This window comes from Ostrea edulis, chromosome 2, assembly GCF_947568905.1.
Source record: "Ostrea edulis chromosome 2, xbOstEdul1.1, whole genome shotgun sequence".
In the NCBI taxonomy this organism is placed as follows: domain Eukaryota; kingdom Metazoa; phylum Mollusca; class Bivalvia; order Ostreida; family Ostreidae; genus Ostrea; species Ostrea edulis.
The window spans coordinates 13,063,557-13,088,797 of NC_079165.1; the positions used below are offsets into that span (position 1 = coordinate 13,063,557).

At 35.5% G+C, this 25,241-nt stretch overlaps 3 protein-coding genes across 17 annotated transcripts in view; 1 reads left to right on the plus strand and 2 right to left on the minus strand.

Annotated features, from left to right (window-relative positions):
- Positions 1 to 2,360: 2,360 nt before the first annotated feature.
- Positions 2,361 to 10,765, minus strand: LOC125680592 (death-associated protein 1-like). The gene is made up of 4 exons (XM_048920274.2): positions 10,634 to 10,765; positions 6,951 to 7,053; positions 4,303 to 4,360; positions 2,361 to 3,440 (listed from the first exon to the last, which is right to left on the minus strand). Exons 1-4 carry the CDS (start codon positions 10,683 to 10,685, stop codon positions 3,330 to 3,332), a joined length of 324 nt encoding a protein of 107 aa, XP_048776231.1. The 5' UTR covers positions 10,686 to 10,765; the 3' UTR covers positions 2,361 to 3,329.
- A 281-nt stretch (positions 10,766 to 11,046) lies between these two features.
- On the plus strand, positions 11,047 to 11,903 carry LOC125680591 (UPF0449 protein C19orf25 homolog). The gene is made up of 2 exons (XM_048920273.2): positions 11,047 to 11,205; positions 11,316 to 11,903. The coding sequence occupies exons 1-2, from the start codon at positions 11,073 to 11,075 to the stop codon at positions 11,636 to 11,638; spliced, it is 456 nt and encodes a 151-aa protein (XP_048776230.2). The 5' UTR covers positions 11,047 to 11,072; the 3' UTR covers positions 11,639 to 11,903.
- A 6,749-nt stretch (positions 11,904 to 18,652) lies between these two features.
- Positions 18,653 to 25,241, minus strand: part of LOC125678988 (spectrin alpha chain-like) — a 35,667-nt gene continuing 29,078 nt past the window's right edge. For 10 of the 15 annotated variants that reach the window (XM_048917833.2, XM_048917830.2, XM_048917825.2 and 7 more), the window contains 13 exons: positions 25,097 to 25,218; positions 24,691 to 24,922; positions 24,275 to 24,511; positions 23,751 to 24,077; positions 23,352 to 23,531; positions 22,939 to 23,051; positions 22,659 to 22,676; positions 21,048 to 21,102; positions 20,752 to 20,846; positions 20,099 to 20,254; positions 19,609 to 19,755; positions 19,187 to 19,334; positions 18,653 to 18,945 (listed from right to left, as the gene is read on the minus strand). In XM_048917833.2, coding sequence (XP_048773790.2) covers positions 18,820 to 18,945; positions 19,187 to 19,334; positions 19,609 to 19,755; positions 20,099 to 20,254; positions 20,752 to 20,846; positions 21,048 to 21,102; positions 22,659 to 22,676; positions 22,939 to 23,051; positions 23,352 to 23,531; positions 23,751 to 24,077; positions 24,275 to 24,511; positions 24,691 to 24,922; positions 25,097 to 25,218 — 1,956 coding nt within the window. In that variant the 3' untranslated portion in view covers positions 18,653 to 18,819. The remainder of the gene's footprint in view (positions 18,946 to 19,186; positions 19,335 to 19,608; positions 19,756 to 20,098; positions 20,255 to 20,751; positions 20,847 to 21,047; positions 21,103 to 22,658; positions 22,677 to 22,938; positions 23,052 to 23,351; positions 23,532 to 23,750; positions 24,078 to 24,274; positions 24,512 to 24,690; positions 24,923 to 25,096; positions 25,219 to 25,241) is intronic. The other 5 variants (XM_048917834.2, XM_048917835.2, XM_056156138.1 and 2 more) reach the window with 1 other exon arrangement.

The window sequence follows — 25,241 nt, forward strand, 5'->3', positions numbered from 1 at the left end:
CCAGGATCAAACAAAATAATATATAAATGTTTTGACATTCATTAAGAAATATTTTCTCGAATAAAATGGAAAAAAAACGTAAATAACGAAATTTCTCGGTATTTTTTGGTTAAACACACGTTCCTTAGATTTATTTTTCGTCTGCATCCCCCTTCTGTCGGATTTCGAATTATTTTGGTACGGAATACTTTTGATTATGATCGTTGAAGTTAAACTAGATTATCCTTGACTAAATATCATTTGAAATACGCCCAATATTGGTTAAAGACGCATAAATAACGGTTTTATATTACTTTAGTGCATTATGGGTAAGTAGCGTCTGTTATGCATGGATTTCGTGTTTATTTATGTAAATAAAAGTTTATCGGTGCTGAATTATGAGGTATATCAACTAAGATATGAACTCTTTGTACATTTGTATATAAAATCATCAAAAAATTCATTTTCGACTGTTTTTAAACTATGGTTTCCATTGTCTTGCTATCTCCGGGAAAAAATTATAAAATTCGGAACTGGTTATGGCGGCCCAATGGCGTTATTTTCATTTAACAAAATTAGCAACATTTAAAAATTGTTATAATTTTACTTAGACAAAACATTTATGTGGCGATTTTTGATGGGGTGTTCAAGGGATATAGTTCAAAGTTTTTACGCATTTATTTTTTCTGTTGCAATTTGTTCTGGGTCAATTAGTATTATGACTGGACTAGTAGTGACAGTTCCATCGCCAAACGCTCGGCATCAGGTGTCCCCTCGGAGATGACCTTAAAAACGGATGACCCGTGTCACAGTAGGTGTGGCACGCTAAAGAACGCTCACTGCTCAATGGCCGTAAGCGCCGAGCATAGGCCTAAATTTGAAGCCCTCCACCGGTCTTGGCAACGTCTCCATAAGAGTGAAAAATTCTCGAGTGAGACGTTAAGCAAGATACAATCAATCAATCAATCTTGTGCTCCTGTGATCTCTTCACCAAGTATGAGCTCGGGAACGTCACCGCCGTAGAACATTCCTTTGAAACCGATGATTCCAGACAAATTAAATTTGCATACTTTCTGACTATCTCAATAACTTTCTTGGAGCTGACGTCATTGAACCCTCCGTATCTGAATGGGCTTCGGCGCCTCTACTGTTAAGGGAAACTATGGCTCGCTCCGTTGATGTGTGGATTATTGAGCATCAAGAAAGATGTATTTTCCTTGTCTTTGATGGATGAATGCATGGCACACTAACAGGGAATATATGGTTTTCGAGATTGGGTGCTAACGGGGTTTATACAAGTAAAGATGAAAGATATGCACAAAGACAAAACCACCTTCATTGCCAAGTATGGCAGTTTCCAGTTCAAAGGGGTGGGATGTGGTCTTTGCAATATCCAAATCACTTATTCACGAGTAATGAGCATAGTGGTGATTGGACTACATTGGAGAACTGTCTTAACTTTCCATGATGACATTCTAGTATTGGGTAAAAACGTTCAGGAACAGCTAGAAAACATCGCCGATGTATTAGATCGGTTTAGATGTTAACAGCAAACTAACATCTCAACTTGATGACAAACGGGATGACTTCAGCTTCTACATCATCATTTCCCAATACCTACGTAGCCATATTCTGTTATCACCTGCATACTATGGTGTTTATGTCTCTCAACTGATTCGATATGCAAGAGTTTGTTCTGCTTATAACTACTTTTTAAATTGAGGCAGGCTACTGACACACAAGCTGATGTTACAGGGGTTTTAACAGTCTCGTTTAAAGTCAGCATTTCGAATATGCTATGGTTGTTATAACGATCTAGTTTGCCAGTACAATCTATCATTATGTCGAATGCAGTCTCACGAGTTTAATGTCAATTGTTAAAGAGTTCTTTACACTGATATTGATTGCAGATTATACCGTTTATCTGATCGAGAGATAGGACTCATGACAGCAGGTGTGACAGATTGATAAGGGATGCTCACTCCTCCTATCCACCTGATCCCACCTCTGGTATATCCAGGGGTCCGTCTTTGACCTCTTAATTTTGTATTCCTTATAGGAGTTGTGAGATTAATTGTTGTTTGTTATCTTCACTTTTTCATGGATTTCCTTGGACCATAGTTTGATAAGAACAAAAACTTCTATAATTGATGATGGTTGATCAATGCATCCCCTTACCATCTCAGTCAGCCGATGTACTACTCCAATCCATCAAACTTTGAGGGGATGATTGATTTAATGTACAGTGCATCATTAAATGAACGTAAAGTTCACAAAATGCGTTTATGCCACACTACTATGTCTCAAGTTTGGCCAAATGATTCAATATTGTTATTTCTTATAAGTTTCATGTTCCTTCAAAGCTTAAAGACTACAAACAATTTTCAGTTCATAAATGTGGACCATTTTATTTCAAATGTATATTGTTGTGCATGTAGTTGATGTAATAAACCTTCACAATTCCTGATTTACAAATTCCTCTCCCAAAAGCTACACAATCATATTTGACAAAAAATAAGTTTTGACATGATCATATGTTTACCATTCACTAACATCTAATCACAGATAATGAAGCACAAAAAATGTTTCCTAACCCCCACTACCCCCATAAAAATCCTCCCCAAAAAAAAACATGGTTGCTTGTAACATATGCAGATAAAGATGCTGTAGAGCTACACTAATTTTGTACAACATAGACATAATGAGACTATATATATTTTAAAAAAAAAACAACAACCTCGTTAAAACAATGTCGGGAATGCTGAGACAATCTGTTATTAGAAAAATATACTTGATACCGTTTTAAATATAGCTTATTAATAATGTTTAATAAAGATGATTTTTTGATTTCTTTTATCTCATTGGAACAATATATATTATATTGTGTCCACGTTCTTTGATTGTTAAATTGTGAATCAATTATTCAATTTGCACATCATTATCATTAATCATATGTCCAGGTAATCATTTCCTTTTAAATCAGCCTTTTTCGTCGCAAAATCAAAACATATAAACATCGAAGAGATGAACACTATAAAACCCTACACCTTCTTCTAAAACAACACTATCTTGATCTAATGAGACACATAGTATATCAATAGTGACATATCTTGTCGAATAGAAAAAAAAAAGCTTAACAAAAGGTAATTCAAGATATCAAAGCAGGTTTAATAAATTCATTTATTTTTTCTTTTAGAAAAATTGCGTAGCACTTTTGTCTTAAACAAGTAACAATTCTCAATGAAGCATGCTCCATTTGGGCTAATCAAGAAACAAAGAATATTCCTTCTAAAATCTGTGTGGTCCATTTCTCATGCCCAGCCCGCTGGCACGGAGGTCACTGGGTGTGTTCACCTGGGCTGCTGGATTGAGTGGTGCTTGGTGGGTGGCCTATTATCATGGGTCGGCAGTGGTTTATCGTGGTAACTCTTCACAGCCTCCACAGGAAAGTCCTTGTCACCCTAATCAAAAATTTATGTTGGAAAAAATCACTAAACAAAAAATTGTCTTAGTCCTGAGGGTATCTGGGTACTAAGAATAGGTCCTCAGTACCCCTTGCTTGTCGTATATGTAAGAGACGACTAAATGGGGCAGTCCTTCAGATGAAGCCACAAAAAACCGAAGCCCCATGTCACAGCAGGTGTGGCTCGATAAAGATCCCTTCCTGCTCAAAGGCCGTAAGCTCCAAGCAAAGGCCTAAATTTTGAAGCCCTTCACCGGCAATGGTGACATCTCTATATGAGAGAAAATTTTTCAAGCAGAATGTTTAATATATATCCATCCACTAATATACCTTTGGATAAGCATGGCTGGTCTGGTCTCTTACTTATGATGAGTATAGAAAAGATGGCATCAGCCATGGGTATTTGATAATGACACTGACATTGCTGCAATCAAAATTCAGTGCATTTTCCTACGTAAACCTCAAAATGCAATTATACAAAGTATATTTTGAAAATATATGATAATTACATGGACACATATAAATTATAGAATCATGTTAAGGGTGTACATGAATTACAAATGAAAAGCTAGCACATATAGTACTGAGATTATTGTTGAAAAGTTTTTAATAATCTTTGATGATGGCCATGATGTAATGGTGTGCAGCATGTGGACATTTTTAAAGTTTATCCATCAGATTAAAATGATATACTTGATCTGCTTCGTTAGTGACATAACAATAATGAAGCAGATCAAAGATCAGATTTTAATCTGATTGGAAGTTTATAAATCAATAACTTGACCTATTTAAAACTATCAAGTGTGTATGTGGTGCACCTCCTGTAAAATCATCTGAGGCACATGCCTTCCAATAATTACCTTGGTAACAGCCCCGGATAAAAGAATGGACTGGTGGTGTTTGTCTGCCTTCACATCCCTGAAAACAAGTTCAGTACTAAATTAACTAGGTCATACTTAATTCAAACTAAAAATAAAACAAGTTCAGTACTAAATTAACTAGGTCACTCTTAATTCAAATTGAAAATAAAACAAGTTCAATACTAAATTACCTAGGTCATTCTTAATTCAAACTGAAAATAAAACAAGTTCAGTACTAAATTAACTAGGTCACACTTAATTCAAACTAAAAATAAAACAAGTTCAGTACTAAATTAACTAGGTCATACTTAATTCAAACTAAAAATAAAACAAGTTCAGTACTAAATTAACTAGGTCATACTTAATTCAAACTAAAAATAAAACAAGTTCAGTACTAAATTAACTAGGTCATACTTAATTCAAACTAAAAATAAAACAAGTTCAGTACTAAATTACCTAGGTCATTCTTAATTCAAACTGAAAATATAACAAGTTCAGTACTAAATTAACTAGGTCACTCTAATTCAAACTGAAAATAAAACAAGTTCAGTACTAAATTACCTAGGTCACTCTTAATTCAAACTGAAAATAAAACAAGTTCAGTACTAAATTAACTAGGTCACACTTAATTCAAACTAAAAATAAAACAAGTTCAGTACTAAATTAACTAGGTCACTCTTAATTCAAACTAAAAATAGAACAAGTTCAGTACTAAATTAACTAGATCAATCTTAATTCAAACTGAAAATAAAACAAGTTCAGTACTAAATTAACTAGGTCAATCTTAATTCAAACTAAAAATAAAACAAGTTCAGTACTAAATTAACAAAGTCACTCTTAATTCAATCTGAAAATAAAACAAGTGCTAAATGAACTAGGTCACTCTTAATTCAAACTAAAAATAAAACATGTCAATCTCAATCTTCCATAAACAGCAAAAATCAACTTACATGAGAAATTCAAAAATTTATTTTTCAATTCTCACAATACAGGTATACATTATCTAGAGAAAAAAGTATGTTAAACCTAGGTCTTTCTTAACATTAACACTTTAACTGTTGCCACTATGTAAACTTTAAATGTCTGTAAGTAGACTTAGAGTACTAGGGTAATGAGTGTACAATATTCTTAGATTAACATAATCAGTAAATAAACAATTAAACTAGATCTTACACCGGTCTAACATTAGATGACTTACACCGGTCTAACATTAGATGACTTACACCGGTCTAACATTAGATGACTTACACCGGTCTAACATTAGATGACTTACACCGGTCTAACATTAGATGACTTACACCGGTCTAACATTAGATGACTTACACCGTTCTAACATTAGATGACTTACACCGGTCTAACATTAGATGACTTACACCGGGCTAACATTAGATGACTTACACCGGTCTAACATTAGATGACTTACACCGGTCTAACATTAGATGACTTACACCGGTCTAACATTAGATGACTTACACCGGGCTAACATTAGATGACTTACACCGGGCTAACATTAGATGACTTACACCGGTCTAACATTAGATGACTTACACCGGTCTAACATTAGATGACTTACACCGGTCTAACATTAGATGACTTACACCGGTCTAACATTAGATGACTTACACCGGTCTAACATTAGATGACTTACACCGGTCTAACATTAGATGACTTACACCGGTCTAACATTAGATGACTTACACCGGGTTAACATTAGATGACTTACACCTGCCTAACATTAGATGACTTACACCGGCCTAACATTAGATGAATTACACCGTTCTAACATTAGATGACTTACACCGGTCTAACATTAGATGACTTACACCGGTCTAACATTAGATGACTTACACCGGTCTAACATTAGATGACTTACACCGGGTTAACATTAGATGACTTACACCTGCCTAACATTAGATGACTTACACCGGCCTAACATTAGATGACTTACACCGGTCTAACATTAGATGACTTACACCGGTCTAACATTAGATGACTTACACCGGCCTAACATTAGATGACTTACACCTTTCTAACATTAGATGACTTACACCGGCCTAACATTAGATGACTTACACCGGTCTAACATTAGATGACTTACACCGGGCTAACATTAGATGACTTACACCGGCCTAACATTAGATGACTTACACCGGCCTAACATTAGATGACTTACACCGGCCTAACATTAGATGACTTACACCGGTCTAACATTAGATGACTTACACCGGTCTAACATTAGATGACTTACACCAGTCTAACATTAGATGACTTACACCGTTCTAACATTAGATGACTTACACCTTTCTAACATTAGATGACTTACACCGGTCTAACATTAGATGACTTACACCGGGCTAACATTAGATGACTTACACCTGCCTAACATTAGATGACTTACACCGGCCTAACATTAGATGACTTACACCGGTCTAACATTAGATGACTTACACCGTTCTAACATTAGATGACTTACACCGGTCTAACATTAGATGACTTACACCGGCCTAACATTAGATGACTTACACCGTTCTAACATCAGATGACTTACACCGGCCTAACATTAGATGACTTACACCGGTCTAACATTAGATGACTTACACCGGCCTAACATTAGATGACTTACACCGGTCTAACATTAGATGACTTACACCGTTCCGAATTCCTCCGCCTGTTCTTGCTTCTCCTCTCTAGACTGGGAGGAATCAGCCTTCTCATGCTTGTGTTGGACAATTCGCATTCCCCCGGCCTTAACTGAAAGCAATACATAAAAAGTTAGCAATTCATTCCCAATATGTGTACTTCTTTAATTACTGTCCATGCTGACTACAGTGCAGTGTGATCCTTCTAAACATTGCTTTTTACAGTATTTCTTATTTTCTCCTCGTCAGGATTCAAAGTACATGTACTATGTGTTGTCCAGTGCTTTCTAATTCTTCAAGTACTGTATCGTATGTGTCCTTAATTCAGTACATGGTACAATACTGTAATCCAACCTTTATTTGTACGCAAGAAATTTTCACAAAGTTTGCAAAAACCTTGTCATCGTGAATATTTCGTCCTGTAAACCAGTCCTTTCATGTCTCTCATAATTGTTAAAGATTATTTTGGTTACAAAAATTAGTCACTGCAAAACACAGTTATCAATAGAAAATTATAAAATACAGTCATCACAAATAAAAGTTGGTTTACAGAATGTACAATTTGGCTCAATCAAGAATTAGCATTGGCTTATCAGTTCTGTAGTATCTTAAATTTCAGCATAGATAAAAAATTATCACACTTTCTACTGCTTCAAAGTTACCAACTTATAGATCTACATCACTAACAGACATACAGTATTATAGTGTGAAGATGGTTTAGAAATGCCCAACATCTCTGTATAGAATGTGATTTTTAGATAAAACACTATAAATCTGTGATTTAGGAACAAATTTGTCTTTTTAAATGAGAGAGTTTCAAAAATTAGAAATAACACAAAAAATCGGAAACACTGCACTCAATGTAAAACTTGGACATGCTGTAACATATAACTACAGAATTCAGGAATATTTCACAACATTCTAATGACCGTGACACTGCATTCCCGTGATTAATGGCTTCTACAGGAAAAAGAAGACAACACTCTGATTGGATTTTCTTGCAAGATGTTCATCTATAACATTTTACCATATATTGTGCTTTTTTACACTAGAAATCTACGACAAACTTACATTTTAAAAACTGAAATCACCAATTTCAGAACTTATTTTCTGTGTTGCCAAGATGAATTGTTAAATTGTTACCCTAGTCCTGTGAATAGCGTATGTAATGATGCAAATTTTATAATTATAAATTCAAGTAAAATATGCAAATCTGATTGGTTGGGAAACATTTGAAAAAACACCATGTTTCCCTGTAGGAGTAAGAGCCACAACTGCCAGGGTGACAGTGTTTAGCAATGGGAAACATTACGCGACGACAGGTAATAATATAAAAAATCATAAAGTGTCAAATTGATGTGCAAATGGTTCGACATAGATTTTAGAGAAAATGTCTTTTGAGCGTTTGAAATAAATGCTATCTGGTATGCATTAGTTTAAAATTACAACGAGGCTTTGAATGAAAGAAACAAACAGATATCAGTGGAATAGGAGGCATATCGGTAGTGTTCGAAATTAACCTTAGACCAAGTTTTAAAGCAATTTCGAACACTGTGTAGGTAGTGCCTACATGACAGTACATGTACTGTATAACTCGAAAGTAACATTTTGAATTTGTTAATAATGAATCAATATCCCCATCTTAAAATTTTCTTGTTACTTGTTTATGACAAATCTAGTTTTAAAAAAATTCAGTTGATTTTTTGTGCTTTGATATACCATATATAAAGCAGAATTTCTAGTGAGGATTTAATTTTGGCATTATTAGCGAGAGTGATAAGATCGCATTGCTAAAAGAATACGGCTGATAATTTATTTCATATTAGTGGTTATTGTATATCATGGTATTTATATACATCTAATAAATGATGTCCTGTATAACAGCAAAGTTGATAATAGCCAAGGTTAAAGTTTTTTAACGTAGGTCAAATGGTGAAACCCCCAAGGTCAATTGGACACCAAAAGAAATGTCTTGCCATAAGAAATACACACTGAAATATATAAGCCATATCACCATCCATTCAAAAGTTATTCCAAGGTTAAAGTTTATGCAGACAAACGGACGGACCAAAAACTATAATAGCTCCCGAATCTTTAATCACGGGTTCATAAAAAATAGTGCATGTTTTTAAAGGCAACATTGAAAACTTAACCCCCCTAAAACTTTTCCTGAGCTTTGGTTGACAATAATTTTCTTGTGAAGAGAATTTTCAATGTTGCCCTCAACAAAATTATCTATTTATTTACTATACTCCAATGACTATCTGTATCAAAATATTATTGTCAAAGCAAACCACGTAGTACCACACAACTAGGACCTAATAGCTACAAAAACATCTAATTAAAATATTCTTACAATACAAATCATCAGAGTTTTGCTTCTCTTGCATCATGAAAAAATCTACTTTCCTTTCGTTTTTTAAACTGAAATTGAAAATTTAAGTTTTACATAAAAAATGAATGATTGAATATTAGCATTCTCTCACCAGAGGGCATGCTTAATAGTTACACATCTGTAAATGGTTGGGAAATGGTTCCTGCATCATTTAGCAACTTGGTCACATGATAAAAACAACAGAAAAGGTGGATCAAGAACATGTTTGCAACATAGTAAGCACACTAATGAAAACAGATTAACTGATTGTTTTGTATAGACACAGTTATAAATAAAGTATAGGAAACTGAAGATGAAAGGTTTTCGTTAAAATCCTTGCAGCTAATTAAATTAAGTATAATATACCATTCATGAATCTTTGGAATGTCCCGAGAGACAAAAAGGTACACAATCAGTACTGAACGCGATTATCCGAGTCAACTCTTTCACGTTCTCACAGTTGATCGAGAGCTCTCACAGTTGATCGAGAGCTCTCACAGCTGATCAAGTGCTCTCACAGTTGATCGAGTGTAAATGCCAATGGACCACTGATCTGAGGTATCTTAAAGGAAGGTGTTAAACACTGCTTTGGAGTTAAATCACAGGCCTCTGAATTTCTATCAATAGGCTGTTAAATGTGTAGTATGGATGATATGTATAACTTCTCTATATATATAAATCACTCTTACAATACTTTATTAAACAGCTTAGTAACAGAAATTCAGTGGCCTGAGGTTAAATCATTTGTCCCTAAAGAATTCCTTGGACTGGTAAGAAGTGAAATTACATTGATATCTCGTATATCTGGTATTTCAAAGTTAGTTAGAAGTACCTACTACACTTTCTTTATGTACTTCAACCTCAAAATCCCGAACCCTCAGATATCTCGGAAGTTTTTTGTCAACCCCATCGAGTTCTTGATAACGACTTACGATGTTTGTATATTTCATTATTCACAGTGGTAAAACTATTCAAACAATTAAATGCAAGTAAATTATGTCTCTAATTAAATTTAATGTAATCTTCCTTCCAACCTGGTGACTTTAAGTCTTTATTATAATTCAATTGCTAAAAATTAATTGTTTTGCCTTTCTTCTGGAACAAAAATGAAGTGTCATTCTATTAGAGACATGCAGATGATCTTCCAAGAACATCATGACTACACAGTACAAGCATTGAAGCACCTGTCTGGCTGCTACGCAATACGCCAGAAATCGTGTCATTGACCTTAGCAGCTGTTTACTTTAACCAGTTTTCAAAATTTAAAAATGCAACTCGTCTTATCATGCTAATAGAAAACTAGCGTTAATTGTCTCACCAGCAGGCGGATGTCCAGCTAATAAGTCGCTTTCTTCTTGCGTGTCTGACATTTTTAAGTGTACAGAAGTACAGCAGTGTATAAATGCAACTGGCTATTATTACGACGTGTTGACTCAGTTGTATATGGAACACCACTTTCGTCACTTCAAAGACAATCAGGAATGCGTGTATAGTGTATATTTAATTCTGTGACCAAACTTGATGAGTGGCCAACATTTTTATACAGTGTAACGCAGAAAGCTCCTCATTTGTTAAGGAATTCAATATAAGAAGCATGCTTATGAATTAGAAAAGTGAATCATATTTAATTTTGTTCTTTTGGTTACGCCATACAATATTGTAGTGTTCAAATTTTATGGAACACCAATCCCGAGAACATATATTTTTTCACTCTTTAGTGTAAGAAGGTGTATTAGGTCTGTAGAACGACAACAGATATGTTGGGTTTTTTCAAATCCAAATCTAAATCAATAACTATTCCTGATCGGCCATGCCCACCTACATTTGAACAGATAAAAGAGGATGTAGAAGTCACAGACGAGAATGACATAATATTCCGTACACGTTCACGTGAGTAAAATTTTAATGTTGAGATGAAAAGTACGTATGATTCAGTCAAATCTTTTAATTCCACGGTGGTGTCGGTGATATAAATGTCATTATATATTACTGATACACAGGTTCTGATAGCGATTCGTCAGGGGAGTATTTCGATGCCCTCTCTGAGTTGGACACATCTGAAGATGAGGATATGGAGGCTGAGCAGGACCACGTTTATGACCAGGCTGTAGAACTGTTACAAATGCACCACAGACTCGTCAGTGCCCCTCACACCCTGGAAACAGAGCTAGAAAGACTTAAAACCGTGGGACAAGAAGTGTCTGAAGCAGTGGATGATCTTAGACAAATCTCTAGACATGTCTCCCATCACTCAGAGAGCAAGGAAAAATCACCCCCCACTACTGGCACTAGTCAACAGAAAAGGACAAAAGTCAAACATTAACCTCTCACATTAGAAAGAAGAGTGTAATGTATGTTATTGTCCTCTTCCGCTTTCTTTCCAGCTTTCTTGTATTCATTGCAAATGGTAACATGAAGCAGTTACATAGGAATAATGAATATATCTATAAACATAAAACGTTAATTCTGTAGGAAATGTTTCCATATGGGTGTCGCAGGAGTTTTACGATGTGGTGTGCTTTGATGTAAATATTTATGACAGGCAGTTGAGTTTGACTCATAAGTGCAATAAATTTTTAAAACATGTACTTTAGGCTATTGATTTTCATCTCACCAGGGTGGAAGGCTAACATGATTTCTGATCAAAGAATGTTCACTGTATATGTATGTAGGTGTGGATCAAAGAATGTCCACTGTATATGTATGTAGGTGTGGATCAAAGAATGTCCACTGTATATGTATGTAGGTGTGGATCAAAGAATGTCCACTGTATATGTATGTAGGTGTGGATGGATGGCAAACATGATCTCAAGGTTCTCCATTCTTAAAAACTGGAGTTCATAACAGAACTTATTCCCAAACTTCCATACTAGGTTGATTCGTATTTGAAAACCTTATTCTCAAGAACTGTGTCTGAAATGACAGAACTTATGTGATAGCTCCTCTACACAGAGACCTGTCTTCTTTTTAATAGCAATAGAAGCAGAGAACATGGAAGATTTGTTCCTAAGAAAGTCCTTCAAATGTTGATATAAGTTACGTAACAATTCGTTATTGATAAAGGTGTTACTTATTTGTTTGAATTTTCCCTTGTGTTGACTTTTGTCATCATTTTTCCTGGTAATAGGTCATGCCAAAATCAGTGATTTTCCACCGTGACTAAGAAGTTTAAATGTACAATGTTTTATTAATTGATGTACATATATGCATGTTTTTAATTTGTTGCTTATGTTTTGTTTATTTTCATTGGTTCAAAGCTGTGTTTCCCTATGGGGTTAGTTCATTTTATTGGAGTACTGACACATCCACAGAAGGGTTAGTCCTGTCTGTGTATACTCGAGAATTTCGCTATGGTCACTTCTGCACAATCCAAACTGTAATTCTTGGTTGTTGAAGCAATAGACACATTTTTATGTCATAATTCAACAATTTCCACAATGGTTTACATATCTGATGCTGTAAAATGCACACCTGCCATACTTAGCTATATACAAGCCTGTCCTTGCACTGCACTTCATATCCATATACAGATTTTTTTTTTCAAAACATCACTTAAATGAGCAATAAATATACCTATACTTCTTCATCTTGTCAACTGCAAACATTTTTTAACAATTTGATATTGGAGTCAACATGCTGCTCAAATTCTTAGAAAGATCAAAACGCAACAATGTAAACACACTCATGACACTCAACCTGTTGCAGACTAACAAAAGGGACATCACAAGTTCAGACGTTGTGTGAACGCTGTTTCCAGCACTTTCGTAATATCATAATGTAAGAGATATACTAACACAATGCATAAAATTTTTACACTTAAGTATTTTAAATTTGTTCACCATTGAGTTCTCCTAATTCTAGTTAAACACATTTCATGAGGGGGTATCAACTAAAAATGTGGATCAATGGAAGTAATTGACTGAAAACATGGAAGTCCATGATCCGCCTCTTGGTTTAGGTTCAGCTAAATATCACAAAATTAGTGTGCATAATCTTGAGTTTAGAAATCAGTGTGATGTGTTGATGATTGTTATGTCACGATAAGCTGTCACTTCATCTCCCAAAGGAAAAGCGATGTTTTTATTAAAAGTTTGATTGTAGCAGTCAGCTGGATTTGATCGCCGGTGGCCAGATAGCTCAGTTGGTGGAGCACCTGACTAGATATTCAGGGGGCCCACGTTTGAATCCCGGTCTGGTCCATTGCATTTTCTCCCTGTTAAATTTGGTGCCGTGACCAGGATTTCCATTGTATTCTGGTTCCCGTTACATTTTGGTGTCGTAATCAGGATTTTTATTAAATTCTGGGTTCCTGTTACATTTGGTGCCGTAGATCAGCCCCTGGAACTGACAGGTGGAAATGCCTGTCAGGGGATTAAGATCCTGGGTTGATGTCTTCAAGGTGTGAATACATTTAAGGAGTGTAGCGGTCAGCCGGGTTCGATTGCCGGTGGCCAGATAGCTCAGTTGGTAGAGCACCTGACTAGAGATTCCTGGGTCCCGGATTCGAATCCCGGTCTGGTCCGTTACAGTTACAATTAGAGAAATTCTAGTGGCGGATATACAAGAGGGTCGGGAGCTCCTCTCATTTGATCACAGGACATAATCTTCTAATTCATGATTTTATCATACAAGCTATTTGTAATGATGAATGAACTGTCTGATAAAAATGATTTAACAGTAATATAATGTTAGCAACAAACAGTGATCAATCTCATAATTCCTATAAGCATACATTGTATGTATTTACTTCTACTGTGTTGCACAGATAACAGCCAGTTAGTGATTTTTAAAAAAAATAAAACTAACGAGATTTTTTGGGGTCAGAACAAACCCTTAATATAGCGCAGCAGAAGGCAATTAAACAACAATAAAATAAAAAAATTAGAATGTCTATCTGAGTCGTTTAGGCATGTTTTCTTAGATATTCATATTATGCATCAAATCACAGCGAAATTTGGACTCTAGAGTATCTTATTTGCAAACAAAGTACCTTTTCTATCATTCCGGGATAAATCACAAAAAATCATACAAAATAATTGAGAGTTTTTATCACTTTTTCAATGGTAAATTCATACTTCATAAGAGGCGTTTTAACGAACCATTAAATAAAATTTTAGAGTAGTGAGCTTCCTTAAGCAAGATATGCGGTGCGTACGATATATTATATCGCAAGAGATAAATATGTCGTGCATACAAGATATATCGTGCACACGAGATACATATTTTTATTTTATTTTTCTAATCAAGGGCCTTCAAGGGTTAGCATGAAAATATATAGAAATATTGTATATATACATATATAAAGAAAGAAGTGATTGCATAGCACAGTTATGTTATATACATGTATATATACAATGTCATATATTGTTCAAAATAAATTTTCCAGTTATATTATAAGAATAAATGGTTCTTCAGAACATAATATGTTAATGAATTTTTGTTCACCATTAAGTTTAGTAAAATTCTTAACTGTTTAAAAGATTTTCATTCATCCACAAATTTTTCACATTTATCAGAAAATGAATCTCATCACCTAATGAACCGGAGTTGCATTTGTTACATATTTGTTCATTCCTAGTAATACCAGAATATCTATACCAACTTCAATCATTAATTTATGAGCTGATATCCGTAACTTACAAATAGATCTTCTAATATATTTTTTTGAATTTATTAAGATAATTTTCAAAACCAAACTACTCCTTAAGTTTAGAATAAGTGTACAGTTTCCATTAATTAATTCTTTTCGATTATTGTATCAGGTTTTAGTGTACATGATGTATTTATCACAGAGTAGTTTCTTTACAATTTTCTTAAGATTTATACATGTAATGAGCCGTGCGCTTGAGACATTATACCGAGATAATAAATTTATCATTACTGACCGCCAGGACGCGGTCGGTTAAAGATGGCATGCGAGTTTTTGGTATTAATGCATGATTCTTACCAAAAATGTATATTGTTTGTTTGGAAACAAGGTTTTAAGCATTGTTTCATCCAATATTCTGATCAAATACTTATTATAAAAGATATGTTTTTATTTTCTTTTTAATATGCATATAACATATTTATCCCGCACAAGCGCATACCCTCTTGAATTTAAAACTTGCATATACAAACGACTATATATAGACTGACTACGACTATATACTGACTACGACTATATATAGACTGACTACGACTATATATAGACTGACTATGACTATATATAGACTGACTACGACTATATATAGACTGGCTACCGTTTAAGATAATTAGTACTACACCTGAGGTGGTGAGTTTCTAACTTTCTACCCACTGAGTTATTCGTATCTTGTACGATATGGTACATAATTGCGAATTCAAAAATACTCGCAAAGAAGGCGAAAATTGGATTATCACGGGAAAAACACCGCTATACGGTATTGATCATTTGCAAGCATCCTTATATAGTATAAATTCAAGTTGTTCAAATGATAGTCCCGGGGAATGATGGGTTCACAACTGAGGAACGTTTTATATTTGAATACGTAAGCAAGAGTGGATACTGGGGGCGTCACTTTATGAGGCTGGAGGCCGCCTTGAAGTCGCCAGTGGGTCCAGGGCGAAGCCCTGGTGGGGCCCAGGGGGCGAAGCCCCCGGATTTTACAGATTTTATAGGGCTTGAAATATGTCTCCTATTTAAGGAGGTACTCTACATCGTCATAATGGCTGACTTCCTTTTAAAACATGGATGAAAATATACATATCAGCAATATTTGTCTCTTCATTTAAACTTGTCTCGCCTAGCTGAGTAGCTCAGTAGGTTTGCACATCGACCGCTGAACTGTAGATCGCGTGTTCCGAGTCCAGTAGGGGTTTTAAAATTTTTCTCAGATTGCTTTCAACTAAAACTGCATTTTTTGACTAAATAAAGTAAATTTGAAAGTTTTCAATTTCAAATTATTATTGTAAATATCCTCCACTTTTCATCCATATCAAATGTCTCAGGTGTAGCTTACCTCCTTAAGTCATTTGTAATATTTTCTATCATTTTTAATAAGGTGATATTAGTAAAATGACACAAATTTTAAGGGTTTTTGGGAAAAAAATAAGTTCTCCCAATAGAGTAATTGAAGAAATCAAAAGATTTTGTCATTTATTTCTCCGGGAGTGGAGGATATTATGGCTTCTATCATCGTTTAGTACTTTTTCAAAACAGGATACCACAATTTACCTTAATTTGAAAATTGGGGGGTGGGAGCAGTACAGATCATAGCCTCCGCGCGTACAATGGGGCTAATCATGGCCGTGAAGGGTGAGATGATTCGACAATAGGGGATAACATATTTACGTGGCATAATGAAATTAATGTGCATCTTATGCAAAATTAACATTTTATATGGTTGGTGAAATGAAACAAATTATTTTCGGCTGTTCTTTGAAGCTTGCGTCAGTATGTCGCATTTGTATACTATACAATTTCTCAATAAACTGGAGAGAATATTTACGACGTACAGTGCTTAATTATCTCAGTTCCATTGTTGTCCTCAATTCATTTGTAATTCCAATGTTTTTGCCTTCGATATCAATACCGTTTATTATGATAGCTGCATGTATTTCCTCAGGAATGCGAAGAAGTTTATGTGCTATGAATCTGGTTAAATATCAGGGGCGTATCCTGGAATTGCGGTTAGGGAGCTCAACTTTATGGGGCAAGGGCTCTGGGGGCCGCCTTGAGGCTCCCTGGTTGGGCCCAGAATTCTACAGATTTTATGGGGCTTGAAATATGTCTCCTGTGTAGTCATTTTAATTATTTTCTGTCATTTTCAATAAGGTGAAATTAATAGAATGATGCAAATTTTAAGGGTTTTTTGGAAAAAAATGTAAGCTTTCCCCATAAAAGTAATTTAATAAATCAAACGATTTTGTCATTTACTTCTCCGAGAGTGGAAGAAATTTTTGCTTCTTTTATTGTTTACATTTTTTTAAAATAAGAGACCACGATTTACCATAAATTAGATCATTAACAATTTTGGTATAGGACTTCCTCCTCATTTAGTTTTCCTTCCACATTTGTTGTAGTCATTAAAATTAGGTAGCGGATTCAAAGCAGCTAATTTGATTAGATTTGGTTGTCACAGAAAAAAAATGATTTTTGAAAATTAGTCAATTTTTGCCCCAGGGGTGCAGGAGTCCTGAAATTTACAATTTATGCCCCCCTTGTCCCAAAGATTCTTTATAACAAAATTGAAAGGGATTGGAATGGTACTTAAAATACATGTAGGTCTAGAAAACTGTAAAATCCCTGAAATATGTCAAGTTCAAGGCCCAAAACTCTTTGAAAAATAGGTCAAGAAAGCCTAAACTCACACTTCATTTATAAACAATTGTTTAAAGTTCATATATATAAATTTTCAATTCAACAGCTGCAGGGATATCTGTATACAGTCTGGAAAACTCTTTACACAGACGCATGGACAGACTGGTCACTGTAAGGCTCCTACCTATAGGCCCTAACTAAGAATCAGTCAAGTAGCCTACCTCAAAAGTTCAGTGTCAGATAACACAAGAAATGTTATTATACCTCAGTATGAGAATTCTATGCAATGCGTAATCTGATTGGTCTATACAGTCACGTGCCAGGGATGACAAAACTTAATATCTCCCTCTCAAACATCATATCTCCCCATCAAATTTACCTCTTGGGCAACCTCATTCATTTTCCATATATTTTACGGCAAGGTAGACATAGTTTATTGTGGCGTCACAATGAGTCCGAGTCATTTTAAATTCATAGTTCATAAGGCACAAAATATGTGGGTCCCTGATACACAGTTAAATAGCCTGGTTTTGGTTGATACAAAGACAAGCAAGTAAATCAGCATTCAAGGAGAATGGAACTACAAAAAACTGGTTATTATATCACTGTATTTTGTTGTTTGTACCTTATACTGCGATACGTTAACGGCGCAATGTTACCGTTAGGACGATGTCAGCTACATGCAATGTATAGATGAGTGGACTCCAATTTCAAATGCACATTTATAGTCTTGCTTTATTTCGGTATAATAAACAATTTATTGCATGAATGTTCGAGAGATATGAAGATTTATTCACCCAAGAAAAATCATATTCCCCTCGGGCGTTGCCCTCGGGGAATATGATTTTTCTTGGGTGAAAAATCTTCATATCTCCCTCACTATCCTGCAATAAATGTATATTGTCCCATGCTCCAAGTGTAGTCTATGTACAGAATAGGAAATTTTACCTAAAAATCCCTTATACTTTTCTATCTGACACCGATCTTTTGATATAGCCTTGTCATCAAAAGGAATCTAAAATGGAACTCCTTAAAAACAAAATCAACACACTTATATTTTGTTTTATTATTAAAATCCTTTATTGAATCTATTCTGATTATATCTGAAAATCTTTGTAAAGCAAATAGGTTTTCAATAGGAGATTCGAAGTTCATAAGACTAAATTATGAAACCAAGCAACCTAAGACAGAGTTAATTGCACAAGAGTTAAAGTTCATTGTTCCTAATTAACAAACATGGACTTTGTGAAGTCTACAAAGTCGTAACTGTCGGGAATTGGTCGGCCGGACTTGTCGATATACGGCCTCATCCTGGCTATACAATAGTCCGCCTGTTCCTTGGTCAAGTTCTGTATAAATGGAAATAGGTAGAATTTACATTCAACCAAAAATAAAACGACAGAAAGCAATTAATAATAAAAAAGTAAATAATAAATATCAAAAAGTTTGAATCCCATTAGGTTCCTTTCCATTTTATCATCTTGAACCTCGCTACATAAATGAAACTTTTCTCAAAAACAGTTTGCAGTTTGTAATTAATGATGCAGAAATGAATATGTTTGAATCCATGACACTTCTTGAAGTTCTTACCGCGTAGAGTTCCTGTGCCGTTATGTACGGTTTGTCTCCAGAAGTTAGAGCTCGGAAGGCTTGTTCCACGTCAGAGCTGGACTGGACATTTTCTGTCTCACGACTTATCATGAAGGCCATGTACTCTTGCAATGACACATGGCCATCCCTGTTACATAAATGTTAAGACTGAAACACATGTTTAACAAATACAAAATGTCCCCGTTCAAATTTATGATACTGTACATCAAATAAAACTTGTATTATTGGGTCCTGCTTAGAAAAATCATCGCATTCAAAAACAAAATTCAGATTACATTTTATTTGTTACTTTGATGCTGAAATATATTTACACATTATACTGTAAATACATGTAGATTTGAAAAACAAAAAAGCAAAATTTGTGGAATGATAATAATGATGATTGTGCTTGCTATTTTTACCTGTTGGGATCGACCATGTCCAGAATGGCCTGGAATTCTGGGTCCACTTGACCTTCCTCCACAACAGGAAGGTCATACCCCAAAGCTCGTAGACACGACTTGAACTCTTGATGATCCAGCTTACCAGACTTGTCCTTGTCAAAGTGCCTGTAAAAACAGTATCTCATGTAAAACTTACAAATAAGGAAAATACTTTCGTATGTTAAAATCTAAATTTCACATTCTAGAATTCTAGCAAAAGCACAAGTCTTGAAGAATTTCAAGAATAATTTTACCCTTCACGAATAATTTTTTTTTTATTTTCTTGGTCAACAATCTTAACACATAAAACAACCACACAGAAATAGCCATACAGTGTATATGTATCAGAGATAAAAAAAAAAAAAAAAATATGCAAGTTTGTATTGTGAATTTAAATGGAGGTTCCAATTTCTTGGTTTTATGTACATGGTACACAGCAGTTTTGTTTTTATAGTGCTCTACAACTTACTTGAACATCATGGAGAACTCGCGGAGTGCATCCTCGGACACACCACTGCGATTTCTGGCCTGGATCTGCTGTTCCAGATTGTGCTGCATCCTCATTCCTAACTGGTCAAGCTGATCCCACTGTTGTGCTAATCCCACGGTGCTATGCTCAGTGTACCTAAAATATCGCATGAACACATGTAAAACAGGTCATGACAAGTCCCAAACTGATTAAAATCAGATCCTTTGCTAGATTGCTAAGTGATCTACATGAGCAGATCGAAGGACTTGGTTTTAATCAGACTGGACAAATCCAAGTAAAATAAAAGATTTTCTTTCAATGGATGCAGTAATACATATTTTTCAAGAAATATCTTAAAAACACTCTTTACTATATCTTAATGCGTAAAATTTTTGAAAGAATTTTGTATCTGATACCCGAGTTCCTGTACCTAAAACTTATATTACACCCATCAAGTTGAGCAAATTCAGTGAATTTTCATTTTCTACTGTTGAAGGTAATTTATTGATGTAATGGATCATGACCTTGCACACTGAAGAAAAGAGAAATTCTTCTGCTTTGTGCAGTTTTTCCCTCACTAAGCAGGGGCTTGTATTTCACATGGGAACCAAATTTGACCTAGACCTGTAAAATAGACCAATCAGTGCACATACCTGTTATCCAAAATGAGACGCTCCTCCATTGTAGCACCAAGGTCTTCTATCTTCTTTAACTGGCCTTTCTGGGAGCGGACCTCGGCAGCCTTTTGCTGTATATTGAAATAATTGTCATGAGTCCTGGTTAAATCTGGCCTTAACTTCAAACACTTCTCATTTTTGTAATTCTTATTAACATGTAAACTTCAAACACTACTCATCTAATTCTAATTAAATGTGAACAGATTTAATTCTAATTACCACGTGAACTGATTAATACTAATTAAAATGCGAACTGATTTAACTCTATTTACCTTGGTAGCCTCCAGTTGGTCCTCCAGTGTTCCTGAACCTTCCATCATAGCAGCTCTGTAAAAATTTTAATTGATTATTATCAAACAATGATTCTTGCATTTTTCTCAACTACACTTTACCCTTTTTGTATAATATTATACATGTACATATATCAATAAATTAAGAACTTAGCAAACAGTGATCTCAAAGTTGCATCATTTACAAGGTGGGTCAGTGATGTTTTAGCATTTTCTTCCTACTCCAAGTCTCACATTGCATTGCATTCTCAATGTTAAAATCTTTTCAATATTGTTAGTAAAACTATGGCATACTGTACATGTAAATATGACTAAACACGACAGAAATTCATTTCATTTGCAATTCCAACTGATAACCTAAAAGGTTCATTCTAACAATGCAGTTATTGAATCTGCTATCTCACAATGCAGTTATCGCATCAGCTCTCTCACAATGCAGTGATCGAATCTGCTATTTCACAATGCAGTTTAATATCGAATCTGCTATCTCACATTGCAGTTCTTTCATCAGCTATCTCACAATGCAGTTTATATCGAATCTGCTATCTCACAATGCAGTTATAGCATCAGCTATCTCACAATGCAGTTATCGCATCAGCTATCTCACATTGCAGTTCTTGCATCAGCTATCTCACAATGCAGTTATCGCATCAGCTATCTCACAATGCAGTTATCGCATCAGCTATCTCACAATGCAGTTATCGCATCAGCTATATCAGAATGCAGTTATCGAATCTGTTATCTCACAATGCAATTATCGAATCTGCTCTCCTACGAGCTGGTTAATAATCGTTTCTACAAGGAAAAGTTACCATTTTGTTCTGTAGCAACAGTCTTTTAAGAAAAAAAATATGCTAAAAAAAAAAACATGCTTTGTACGTAGTCTAGACTGCCTTACCGACCTACAGTTTTACATGACTCTTTGTCATGTGTAGTCATATCTAATTATGCAAAATGTTATCATCTATATAAAGTGGCTGTTTAAGCATCTTCTTGTCTTACTCGACAAGTATTTCCATTCTACAGGCAGATTCAGACTGTTTTAACGACTTTGAGAAAGTCCTACACTTGATTAAGATTTCAGCAGTTTCGTGCGATTTCTCAGGGAAGTGCTGTTTACAGCTTGGGTACAATAAAAGTCCACTTAGGTCTAATCAAGAACAAAATGCTTGAGGCATGATTTGTATGTGCAAAATTGCTTTGTCTTCTTGTAGTCTACACCTAAAACTGAAGAGAATTGACTACAACAGGGAGGGGGATGCTTTAAATCTATCATCATATATTTTTGATACTGTCTACCTTAACATTTCAGACTGCATTTTGATACTGAATCTCTGATAACTTATTTTTTTTTTTACAACAGACCTCTGAATGTTTACAAGACAGTCTAGACTGTTTTCAGTTCTACAGTCTTTAACTTTGAAGGGAAGGGTACATATATGTTAGAACAGCACTCATTTTTGTTTTTTGAATGGGTTAATACACAATACAGACTATACTGTCACGTCAAAGGTTTTTGTTTCATTCATGAAATGGGACTGAAAACACATACAGCACTGTAAATAAAACATGCTGAAATAACTAAATAGTAACCCTTCCAACATCCACATTCTGTGTGGTGCAGTCGTGACAGTGGCATATACAGGTACATGGAAAGAAAAAAACACATGTTTTGTTACAAAAAGAATTCTCTTGACTTCTGAAAAGGCAACAGTTTAACCCTACCCTGTGCAAACTTCTTTTTGCCTTGAACATAGAGACAATTCTAGACTTGGGTACTTGAGTACCTAAAGTTCTCCTTGCCTTGAACATACAATTTTAGACTTGGGTACTTGAGTACCTGTAAGTGAGATGAAATGGTGTAAGAACTGACCTAGTTTCCGTGAGCCAGGTGTGGAAAGCATTGGCTGCGTGGGCAAACTGTTTCCTCAGCTGATCGTTCTCCTCCTGTCGCTGTTGTTCTCGACTCAGCTCCCCATCTCTATCCTAAAAGTACAACATTAAGTATGCCATGATTCCATATGCTCATGATAGAAGTACTCTGTACACCAACCAGTGCTTTGTACACTAGTAATACATGTAAATCTAATTTAACATTAAATGTAAGCAAAGGTGAAAATATATGGCATTTCATAATTCTAGCACTGGCAAATTTCAGTTTAATAGTTCAATCATTTATACAGTACTGGTATTATTATACATAATCAAATAACACGAGCAAATAATCAGCAATGAAAACTAAACATACAGTGTTACGTGTATAAGCACCAATGTCAGCAGCCTTACCTTGATGATCTTCTGCAGGTTTTTCCAGGTGTCCTCCAGGGCCTCCATGGTGAACCAGGTGTAGGGGTTGATGTCCACTTGGAAGCTCTGTATCTGCTTGTCCAGAGCTGCCAGCTGGTTGAAGTCTGCCTGGGCAGCACTCAGAGAGGCCTTAAACTGGTCGTGGTTCTCCCTCAAGTACTGTTCAAGAAATCAATCACATTGAATTATTTGAGAAGACTTATACTGTAGAAGAATCACTTGTTACACAAAAACTTTAAAACTATATACATATGTAATATTCCATTTTTCATAAAAACATGCAAATGTAGTTTAGTTCCATTTACAAAACCAATGTGTTCTCAATCAACATAATTTTTCAGTTTAACTTATACACAGTACATTTGTGGGGAAACTAACCTTAATTTCCTCCACAGAGTTGCATCTGACAGTGTCAGTTAAATCCTCCTCAGCATTCTCAAACCAGCTGTTAAATGCTGATGCCTTCTTGGCGAAAGTTAGATACAGATCCTCGATCTGCCTGTATTTATCCTGAAGGCGTAGCAGACGCTGTTTCCTGCCCTCTGAGTCATTGAGGAGTTTTTGCCAGCGCTCCATGACGTCATTGTAACGTTTCTGAATGGCTGGAGTCTGGGCATGTTGAGCCTGAATCAGCTGATCTTTCAGGGAAGTGATGGTCTGAATACCTTCCTTCTCGAAAGCTTGAAGACCAGCATCGAAAGTTTCCTACAATTCAACGATACAAGTAATTAGTAACTTCAAACTTTACCTCTAACAAAGCATGCAATTAAGATATTATCCCAGCAATACAATGTATGTAGGTAAATCATCAATTTTTCCCATCCATTCTACTTGAGAAGCATATATTCTAAACTTAATTCTCTCCATGAATTTCCTCATAAAATGTTTATCCTCCAGTTTACCTGCTTGGTAAGCAGTGTTTGAACAGAGGAAAGATCTCGTCCATAATCATCCGAGCGGACTTGGGTCTCTTTGTCCGCGATCCAGCTCTCCACCACGTCCGTCTTCCACAGGAACTGGAGGAAGGCAGAGTTGTCTACCAGGCCATCCTGCCGTCTCCGGGCAGCGTCGTTCAGGGCCTCCAGTTTCTCTTGGAGACCCTTAATTCTCTGTTCAATGCTATCTTTGTTGTGATTTCCCTGGAGAAAAATGAAGAAAATACATTAGGAATTATTTTACTCTATTCCTTATACATTCAAAAACACAAAAATTCTGTGAAATAATGGAGCTATCCACACACGTACAGTACATGTATATTTTCTGGATATACTGTACATGATAAACCCCTTAAAGGACCCTGCATAATAAGTTATCTGACCTCTGAAATGAGTTTCTCTCCTTCTTTCTTGATCTCGTTACATCTCTCCTTATGGATGTGGAAGTCCGTCTCGAAGACCTCGTGTTTCTTCAGCAGTCCCTGCACGGCTGCCATGGTGTCGCCGTAGTCACCGCCACTCAGGAGGTGTTGCTTCTCTGCTATCCAGGCTTCCTCTTCCTCCACATTAGCACTGAACTGTTGGTAGGCATAAGATTCCTCTAGCTTCTGACCTCTACAATACACAACAGAAATTGTGTACACAAACTTCCAGAACATGATCATAAAACCTATCTTCTAACATATTTCCTCTTCCATGTACAAGTTAATGTATATAAAATGCACTGCACTCTGCAATGCTATGTCTAATGAAACACAGTCCTATTATGATTTTTATAAACCTCAATACCTGTTTGCAGTCATTTCTTTGAGTTCCTCCCAGCTCTCAGCCAGCTGTTTCAATCGATCCGTAATATCTGCAGTGTTGATATCAGAGTCCTCAATCAGCTTGGCCCCAACCTCTTGTACGGCCTGTTGATTCAAAAGCATGTGTA